The sequence below is a fragment of the Rosa rugosa genome, chromosome 1 (genome assembly GCF_958449725.1).
Source record: "Rosa rugosa chromosome 1, drRosRugo1.1, whole genome shotgun sequence".
Taxonomy (NCBI): domain Eukaryota; kingdom Viridiplantae; phylum Streptophyta; class Magnoliopsida; order Rosales; family Rosaceae; genus Rosa; species Rosa rugosa.
Window position 1 is genome coordinate 57717026 of NC_084820.1, and position 10102 is coordinate 57727127.

Below are 10102 nucleotides of genomic sequence, written 5' to 3' on the forward strand. Positions count from 1 at the left end.
GTTGTTAGATAATTAAATAGTTATTTATATAACGGATATTCTTTTCGTATTCATATTTCCATGGTAGATTCGGATACTATATCTAACACTATTTTCCTTTTTATTTGAACTCAAGAAAAACAAAATAGCTCAAAACTAGTCAATATAACGGTATATAAAACAAAGTAATTATTTACGTAACGGATATTCTTTCCGTATTTATATTTTCACGGTAGATTCAGATACTATATCTAATACAAGTTTCCTTTTTATTTCAACTCAAGAAAAACAAAATAGCTCAAAACTAGTCAATAGAACGGTATATAAGACTAAGTAGTTATTAATTATAGAAAATTACATAGTAGCATATGACCAAAGATGTAAACACAGAAAACCCACTTGCCAAAAGATTTATACAAATTACGACATGAGCCCAGGCCCAAAAGTCAAATGATGCAAGCCTGACCCCCAAATTTAATGCAGAATGACCAAAATACTCAGTTTGATGAAATATTTACGCGTATGCCACTGACCCAATACCAACACCCCAAAACGAAAACCCAAAGCCGCCTGGGCTGCCTCCGCTCTCGGACCCACCCGCTGCTTGCCCAATCGTGCCGGAAATCGCGCGACGCCAAGGTAAAGCAGTAGATCTCTTGCTTCCTGCTCTGATTTTGCCTTGTTCGAATTAAAACAATACAACAAGAATGAATATTCATGAATGATTTGGGGATTCAGGCGCCGGAGTCCAGTGGCAGCACGACATGTTCTCGGATCAGGGAGCTGCCTATGTAGCCCCGGCTGGCAGAGCCTCCGCCATCGAAACTGGAACCAAGCTCTACATCTCTAATCCCGACTATGGCGTTTCCAACGAGGACATCAGGGAGCCTCCGCCATGTGATTCTGCTGTTCCTCCTGATCCCCTACCTCCTCGGCTTCCTCTTCTTCTTCGTCGCCGCCCTCCTCTTCGTCGAGTTCTGCTGTGGCGCCCGATCGCGCAAGTGCGACTGCCATGGCTGCAAGGGCTTGAAGAAGGCCATGGAATTCGATTTGCAGCTGCAGAATGAGGAGTGTGTCAAGACCGGGTCTAAGGAGATCGATAAGTTGCCCTGGAAGGGCGGGAGTGACACCAATCCCAATTACGAGTGTCTCCGGTCCGAGCTCAGGAAGATGGCTCCGCCGTCTTGCTTTTTCGAGCACGGTGTGGGTGCCCCGTCGCCAAGCTTGAAGGCTGGGGTCCCAAGCGAGGCCGCCGGCATAAGAAGTGACTTTTCCAATTTTACCCTCAAATGCAATTGCTTTTGTTTCTGGAATTTGTTTGTTTGTGAGGATTGATACAAGTAGTATAATGTTGCAATGATGATTCAGTAACTATAGTATAATGCATTGATTGATTGATCGATCTGGATAATTATCAATTTTGAGTGGAGGGATTGCATACTGGATGCTATTAATTGGGCATTTCAACTTTAAGGCGGTTATTTAGTGTTATGAAAACAAAATCTCTAATAGGTTTTGGAAGGTTGATTCTGCGTATGATGTATATGTACATAGTTATCAAGTCTTAAGATTTCTTGTTCATTAATTCTGCAAGTATGAGTGTAACGAGTGCAGTAGAAGAACACGAGTACGAGGGCAGTAGCAAAACTGGATGAGCATGACTGCAGCGAGTGCAGTAGCAGGATTGGATGAGTGCAGTAGCAGGATTAGGAGATGACGAGTGCAGTAGCAGGATTAGGCAATGACAAGTGCAGTAGCAGGATTTGACTAATGCAGTAGCAGGATTAGGCGATGACGAGTGCAGTAGCAGAACACGAGTACAAGTGCAGTAGCAGAACTGGACGAGTATGAGTGCAGCGAGTGCAGTAGCAGGATTTGACGAGTGCAGTAGCAGGATTAGGCGATGACGAGTGAAGTAGCAGAACATGAGGACAAGTGCAGTAGCAGAACTGGATGAGTATGAGTGTAGTAGCAGGATTAGGCGAGTGCAGTAGCAGGATTGGACGAGTGCAGTAGCAGGATTAGGCGATTATGAGTGCAGTAGCAGAACACGAGTAGCAGAACTGGACGAGTATGAGTGCAGTAGCAGGATTGGACAAGTGCAGTAGCAGGATTAGGCGATCACGAGTGCAGTAGCAGAACACGAGTAGCAGAACTGGACGAGTATGAGTGTAGCGAGTGCAGTAGCAGGATTGGACGAGTGCAGTAGCAGGATTAGGCGATCACGAGTGCAGTAGCAGAACTGGACGAGTATGAGTGCAGCGAGTGCAGTAGCAGGATTGGACGAGTGCAGTAGCATGATTAGGCGATCACGAGTGCAGTAGTAGCAGAACTGGACGAGAATGAATGCAGCGAGTGCAGTAGCAGGATTAGGCGATCACGAGTGCAGTAGCAGAACTGGACGAGTATGAGTGCAGTAACAGGATTAGGCGATGAGATAAGAGTAGTAGGAGAGTGAGGTTTTGTGAAGTAACATAAATAGATTATTCTCAAGAAAAAAAAAAAGAGTAAAATAAACGGATTGTTCTCAGAAGAAAAAAAATTAACATAAATGGATTATTCTCAAAAAAAAAAAAAAAAAAAAAAAAAAGTAACATAAACGGATTGTTCTTAAAAAAAGAAAAAGTAACATAAACAAATTGTTCTCAGAAAAAAAAAAGTAACATAAATGAATTATTCTCAGAAAAAAAAAATAACATAAATTGATTATTCTAAAAAAAAAAGTAATATAAAGGGATTAAAAGTAAAAAAAAAATAGTTAAAGATAAAAAAATAAATTAAATCATGACATGTGGCAAGTGGAGAGTAGATTGTCCTTATTTGTAAAATTTAATCCTTGTAAAGAGATTAGAAGTCAAAAGAAGTAGTTAAGGATAAAAAAGTAAATTAACTCATGACATGTGGCAAGTGGAGAGCACATTGTCCTTATTTGTAAGATTTAGTCCTTATATGTTTAATTCAATCTTTAGTGGATGTATTTGTTAAGTCATTTTTTGTCAATAACTTATATGTAATTTGTTATATTAATTACTGTAACAAGATATTCTTTCCATATTCATGTTTCAATCCACAATAGATTCGGATATTTACGTAACGTTATTTTCTTTCTGTATTCATGTTTCTACGGTAGATTCAGATATTTACGTAGCGTTATTTTCTTTCCGTATTCATATTTACCGCAGGAGAATAAGGAGAATAGGATTAAAGCTTTAAATGATGTAATTGGTAACTTTTCCGAAAAAGTAAGCAGTTATCTCTTTCGTCATCTGCTAGATAATGTTACCAAAAAAGGAAAAATAGACAAAAAAAAAAAAAAAAGTAATAAAGTTTGGTCAAAAACCAAAAGCTGAAGGGCGGTATTCCTCATAACCGAACCTTCCTCTTGTGTTTCAGCCCTGTTTTAGTTTCTCTTCTCTTCCACCACCGCCTGGTTTTTTTGTTCAACAGTTTTCTCATCATAATCTTTTCCATGTTTTTCCAATTACCCAGATAATCCCACCCCCTCCAGAATCTAAATTTTTTCACTTTTTCCCTTTTCATCCACAAAAGTTGGTGATTTTTGTTTTTGTTGTTCTCCGGTGAAGTTTGGATTTTTGGTCAGATAGATAGATAGATAGATAGATAGAAAGATAGATATTGCTTGGTTCCCTATCTTTATTCTTGCTTCCATTTCCGATCAACCATATATTTACATAAAACGATCATCATCTGCTACCAAATTCTCACCTAAAAGCAATACTGATATCCGATTCCGGGATTTGAATTTGATTGAGATTTGTTTGTGGTTGATGTCGAGTAGAATCTGATCTGTGTGGCGATCGGCGGTGTGTGCAATTGGATCCCGAGCTTGGTTTTTCCGGTCATGGCCAAGTCTGGGTCTTCACTGAATTACTGGAGGAATTATTTCCGGACGGCGAATTCGGACATTTTCGGCATCATTGACCATGCCATCATGGTTGCCGCTGTGGATTGTCCCAAGGAGTTCAGGTTGCGGAGGGATCGAGTTGCTGAGCTCTTGTTTTCGTGTAGGATGAGCAGGTGTTCGGGTTGCGAAAAGGTGGAGTTGGTGGTGCCTGGTGGTCATGGTCATGATGATCACTATGAGGTGGAGCATGATGATGATGATGATGATGATCGAGGTGATAGAGATTTTGAGGCCGGGGCTAGTAAAGAGAGCAAGGTCAATAGCAGCAGAGATGATCAGATTGGTGAGATGAGCATGAAGAATGATCAGGATAGCAATTACAGCTATGGATTGGCTGAGGCTTTGACCGATGAGATTGAACAAGAGTCTCAGGTTATCGGGGAGGTTTTGAGGATCAAAGAGATCTTCCAGAATAGTGAACATGAGGTATATATCACTTTTCAGTTAATCTCAAATGGTATGTGGTTTTTGTGACCAAGACTGTTTTTTCTTATCAAATTGATTATAGAGTTGTGTATGTGTGACATTTTTGGGGGAACTTTTAGCTGTGATTGGTTGCTGAGAGTGCTTTACAGCTTTAGTTTCTGATTCATCAAATCTTTTGGCAGTCTGATGCTGTATTGTTTGAGTCGTTGAGGAAGCTTGAGTTGATGGCTCTGTCTGTGGAGACTCTCAAGGCAACTGAGATTGGGAAGCCTGTTAACCGGCTAAGAAAGCATAGATCAATGAAGATTCGCAATCTTGTTCGAACACTAATTGATGGGTGGAAAGTCATGGTAGATGAATGGGTCAATGCTACTACAGCTATTGCTTCTGGGGGAACAGAAGTTATTTCGGATTCTGTTGATCCATCAGTTGATGATGACTTTGAAGAAGGACTTCCCACTCCTCCATTGGATGAAGGAGCTTTCTTTGCCACTCAAACCACCTCAATGGAACTCTCTGAGTTCTTTGATGGTATGGAAGATTATGGGAATCCTCGAAACAGTGGGCAATATACCAGGAATCGTGAAAATGGAAGAAAACCATCACTGGAGAAACAAAATGTTGTGAAGCAGGAACAACAGTATGTTAGTGATCAGGGAAATGTGCTTCCCAAGAAAATAAAAAGTGAATCAGTGATGGTCAAACAAGAAGTTGATGTGAAGCCAAATAGGCCCTCAAACACCAACTCTGGCCCTCGGAGACCTCCCAAAATAAGTATGGAGCGAAAGGGTGTCAGTAGTGTAACAAATATTGAACAAAGAACAGATAAGGTTTCCATTCAGAAGAGGCAACTCACTGGTCAGCAGCAAGATAAATACAAGTGTTCAGATGAAGTTGCAGTGCAAGTGAAGCTTGAAGCCACAAAAAGGAAACTCCAGGAGAGTTATCAACAAGCTGAGAATGCCAAGAAGCAACGGACAGTACAGGTAATGGAATTGCATGATCTACCCAAGCAGGGGCTTGGCCATAGGAATCCACATTTAAAACCTGGAAACCACAATCGGCAAAGGGCACATGGGCGGAGATTCTGAGCAAGGAAGAAGTTGATCCATTGGGTCAGAGGTAATTTCCCTTGTGTTTCTCAGTATCTGTAAATTGACTTGAGTTGATGATCTATGTTCTGTTTGGTAGTGTTGTATTTGTCACTAAGGTGAGCTCTTTTCAATTCGGTTGGTGTAGTGGATGTTTTGATTGATGTGCAAGTACGAAGCTTGCATTCCATGCCATCTTCTGCTACTTCCATTATTCAATTCCGAACATGTAGAATATCAAAGAGCTGTATTTGACATGTGAAAGAAGACCACAGTGGCTTTTATTTCTTTCATTCATTTGGATACTCTACAATGCATGCCATAACTCTAATATAAGTGATTGTTGTTAATGGGCCTGAGTTACTTTACGAAATGGTTAGAAGTATTTGCGAGTGTGTGGCCCTGCTTCCATACCATGTCTTTTGTGTATTGTGCCCTCTTCTTGACTGGTTGATTATTTGTTTGTGCAGTTGGGATTCATACAAAACGACAAAAGCTTGATCTGATGAGGAGATCCCCTTTAGCTCATCAGCAGCCAACAGTGATGTAGAGGCCCTGGATTCTGAGATTATCCATTTGCGTTCCCAGGCAGATGTGGCATCCTAATGGATTTCGAAGCATATACCAAGGATAACAACTCCGAGGAGTTTTTATTTTATCCCTTAAAATGCAAAGACCATCCTGTAGTGCTATCATTTGGCCCGTTGGCGATTTTATACATCAGTATAATGGAAAACAATCAAAACATGTTTGAATTACATCTTCATTAGTTAGGAGAACTATACTCATGTAGAGGATATAGAAAGTCAGAACGTGTAGAAGAACATTTATCTTTGCTAGCTGAAACTTGCAAGTGATCCAGATTAATTGGGTTGCTTATGCTCCTTGCATTATCTTTCCGAATGTGGAATGATAATATTGACCAAACATGGTTTCTGTTCACATTGTTACTTGGAGATCAAATAATATAAACTGACCTCACAGCTGGTTGACGTTTACAATTCGTGGACGGTTATTTTGTATATGTTATGGATGGGTCCTCTTCTTCAGGATCACACCTTGGTAGGATATGGGACTGAATCAGTTTTGGCTATCAAGATGTTGCAACTTTATGTGAGGCAAGTCGAAACACTGATTCTGGTGCAGGCTACTCGCCTTCCGCACAGGACCAACAGGTACTATTAGAAATTGCCAACTGGTGTTTGGTGACCCCTTGTGTTACCCAGCTGAATCAGGACAACAGATTCAGACATGATTCCACCTGATCATGGTTTTGATTCAGTCTTGATTGTCTGATAGCAGAAATCGTTCCTATATACATGCTGCACGTATTCACAGTTCTATGTAGACTAATTTCACATGATATGTTATCTTAGGCCCTTCAAAAAATCGTTATTATATAAACAGACACACATATGCTGCTTTCCTATTTACTTAATAAAGCTGCTTTGTTCCTTTTGATTTCACTTTCTACACTCTTGATTATGGGCAAGTATAGTGTAGGTAGTTCATCATCAAATTGAGTAATTTTTAGACCTACTTACTGGTTCCTGATATAACTTCCGAGGGGAGGAGGGGGAGGTGGGAAGAGTTGTGGAACAGGGTCCTCTTTTTGTAATCTAGCTCTTTGGTCTTTGAGTCTTGTGTTTCAATTAGGGGAGTGAGCTTATTGTCTGCCTTGCTGCTGGATTGGAAGGCAGCTATTAGTTAGCTGTTCTTTTTTCTTATGGATTATGTGGCCACTCATTTTCTCTTGTTTGATTTTGGTTCCTTCATAATATGGAAGGTGGAATGGTCAGTGCTTCTTTCAGGCAATGCTTCTTTTTCAAGAACTATCTCATGCTTTCATTCTTTTCTTGTCTGATTTTGGTTCCTTCATTATATTGAAGGTAAAAGGGTTCTTGCTTCTTTCAGCCAATTTCTAAGAACCTCAGAAATAGAAGTGACTTATTGTTAACAATAAACACCCTGGATTATTGTTAAATTGGTGTGGGAAGGCCTGCAGCCACAGGTGCGTGGCTGGTGTATTCATATTCAGATAGGGTTAAGATTCAACTTGTACTATCCACTGATCTCAACCACTCGAGAGTTCACTAAGCTTGTGATTTTGGCTTAACCGATCGATGTATCCAAATAATCTGTGTGAGCTCAAGAAACTTTATCATGTTGAGCTCATTAGAATTCAGAGTCGCCCGTTTTTCGTGTTTAAGTATATTGGTATTGAGAGAGATTGATGAGAGAAGTGTGTATCATTATTGAGAATAGGAGCCCTATATATAGGGATTACAAAGTACTAGTTCTAATGTTACAAGGAATACCAATCCGTGTAGGATTGGGAAATCTAGAACCTTCTCTCCTATTGCTACTCCTAGTTTGATAAGGCACACTAAATCGATATTCCTTCAACACTCCCCCTTGTGCTGCTTCAAACTTGGTGGTGACGCTTCATCCGTTGCCTCGTTAAAAACCTTGCCAGGTAACAAAAACCTTGTGGGATAAAAATAACCCTGGTCAAAGGACAAAAAGAGCACAACACGTCCTTCACTCTTCGAGATCGAACATGTAGACATCATAACTCCCCCTGATGTCGATATCTCCCCCTAATTGCTACAATCGTGGGAGTTCGGATAACTTTCTCAATCCGATGCTCTTCACATGTTTCTCGAAGGTGGATTTAGGTAACGACTTAGTGAATAAGTCCGCTACATTATCCTCTGATCGGATTTGATTCACTTCAATCTTTAGAAGTGATTGTTGTTGCTGATTATAAAAGAACTTAGGCGATATATGCTTGGTGTTGTCGCCTTTGATGAAACCTAACTTCATTTGTTCAATACAAGCTGCATTATCCTCATAAATGCATGTAGGTTCATCTGTGGTAGACTTCAAACCACAACTTCCTTGAATATGTCGAATCACAGACTTTAGCCATACACATTCACGAACGGCTTCATGTAGAGCAATAATCTCTGCATGATTCGAGGAAGTAGCAACAAGAGTCTGTTTCGTAGACCTCCAAGATATCGCAGTGCTTCCCATGGTAAAGACATAACCAGTTTGGGAGCGACCTTTGTGAGGGTCAGAGAGGTACCCTGCATCAGCAAATCCCATCATTGTCGTTTTGATGGAGGGGAGTAGGGTGAGGCCGGCCACCCTTGGTGTTGGTGGCGGCGTTGGCGGCAATATGGCCGGCCACTTTGTCATGGTGGACGGTGGCTCCATGCCTAATGGGGTCCGATCCCATTCTTCCGTCATTCCTCTTCTCCCTGTAGGGATAAAATAGCCCCATATCAATCGTACCTCTTAGGTATCGAAAGATGGTCTTTACACCAATCCAATGGTGGCGTGTTGGCGCAGAGCTATGTCGAGCTAACAAGTTCACTGCGAATGAGATATCCGGTCTTGTGCATTGAGCTAAGTACAATAATGCGCCTATTGCACTCAAATAGGGCACTTCGGCCTCTAATGGTTCTTCGTCCTCATCCCTTGGACGAAACGGATCTTTTCCGGGCTCAAGACTACGGCCGATCATGGGAGTACTCGCAGGCTTCGCTTTATCTTCATTAAAGCGCCTTAGGACCTTCTGAGTATATGCAGACTGATGGATCAAAATCCCATCACTACGGTGCTCGAGTTCTAAACCGAGACAAAACCGTGTTTTCCCAAGATCTTTCATCTCAAATTCGGATTTCAAGTATTTAGCAGTTTCCTTCAACTCATCTAGAGTTCCAATTAGGTTCATGTCATCGACATAAACTGCTACGATTGCAAATCCGGAACTTGTTCTTTTAATGAACACGCATGGGCATATTTCATTGTTAATATATCCCTTCCCAATCAAGTAGTCACTTAGACGGTTATACCACATCCGTCCGGATTGTTTTAATCCATAGTGAGCGTTTTAATCTTATTGAAAACGCACTTCGTGGTTTAGAGCCACTTGATTTGGGTAATTGAAGTCCATCTGGAACCTTCATATATATCTCTGAATCTAGATCCCCATAGAGATATGTTGTAACCACATCCATAAGCTGCATGTCAAGTTTTTCGGAAACTACCAAACTGACAAGGTAGCGGAACGTTATAACGTCCATTACGGGAGAATATGTCTCCTCGTAGTTGATTCCAGGGCGTTGTGAGAAACCTTGCGCCACAAGGCGGACTTTATATCTTACCACCTCATTTTTCTCATTACGCTTTCTAACAAAGACCCATTTATGGCCAACAGGCTTTACACTTGGGGGTGTCTGCGTTACAGGCCCAAATACCTGTCTCTTTGTTAGTGAATTCAATTCAACCTGGATCGCATCTTTCCATTTAGGCCAATCTGCTCTTCGTTGACATTCTTCAACAGAGCGAGGTTCGATATCATCATATTCTATAATTCCTTTTGCAATATGATATGCAAATGCATCATCAATCGCCATAGAATTTCTATCCATCATCTCATGTACACTAGTGTAATTTATGGAGATCTCTCTATTCTCTGGAGTTGGTTCTGACATTGGAGCGTCCCCCAATGATGTCTCTTGGACATAACCATAATCCGGAATATTCTCATGAGATGGATTATTCTCATCGATGATTAATGGATTATTCTGTGCCAAACTCGCTTTCTTTCTTGGGCGAGAATCCATCGAACCTATAGGCCTCCCGCGCTTCCTGGCAGGAGCCATGGGCC

The 10102-nt window shown here is 41.1% G+C and overlaps 2 protein-coding genes across 2 annotated transcripts; both read left to right on the forward strand.

The window, feature by feature from the left end:
- The first annotated feature begins 837 nt into the window (after positions 1-837).
- Positions 838-1314, forward strand: LOC133731401 (uncharacterized protein At5g19025-like). Its single transcript, XM_062158781.1, has one exon. The coding sequence runs from the start codon at positions 838-840 to the stop codon at positions 1312-1314; it is 477 nt and encodes a 158-aa protein (XP_062014765.1).
- Positions 1315-3334: 2020 nt separating this feature from the next.
- On the forward strand, positions 3335-6443 carry LOC133725653 (probable mediator of RNA polymerase II transcription subunit 26b). The gene is made up of 3 exons (XM_062152991.1): positions 3335-4330; positions 4513-5452; positions 5892-6443. Exons 1-2 carry the CDS (start codon positions 3842-3844, stop codon positions 5419-5421), a joined length of 1398 nt encoding a protein of 465 aa, XP_062008975.1. The 5' UTR covers positions 3335-3841; the 3' UTR covers positions 5422-5452; positions 5892-6443.
- The last annotated feature ends 3659 nt before the right edge of the window (positions 6444-10102 follow it).

Coding starts and splice junctions, on each gene's coding strand:
- LOC133731401 (XM_062158781.1), top strand. CDS start 838: ATGGCGTTTCCAACGAGGACATCAGGGAGCCTCCGCCATGTGATTCTG.
- LOC133725653 (XM_062152991.1), top strand. CDS start 3,842: ATGGCCAAGTCTGGGTCTTCACTGAATTACTGGAGGAATTATTTCCGG. Junction 4,331..4,512: donor TCCAGAATAGTGAACATGAG/GTATATATCACT, acceptor ATCTTTTGGCAG/TCTGATGCTGTATTGTTTGA.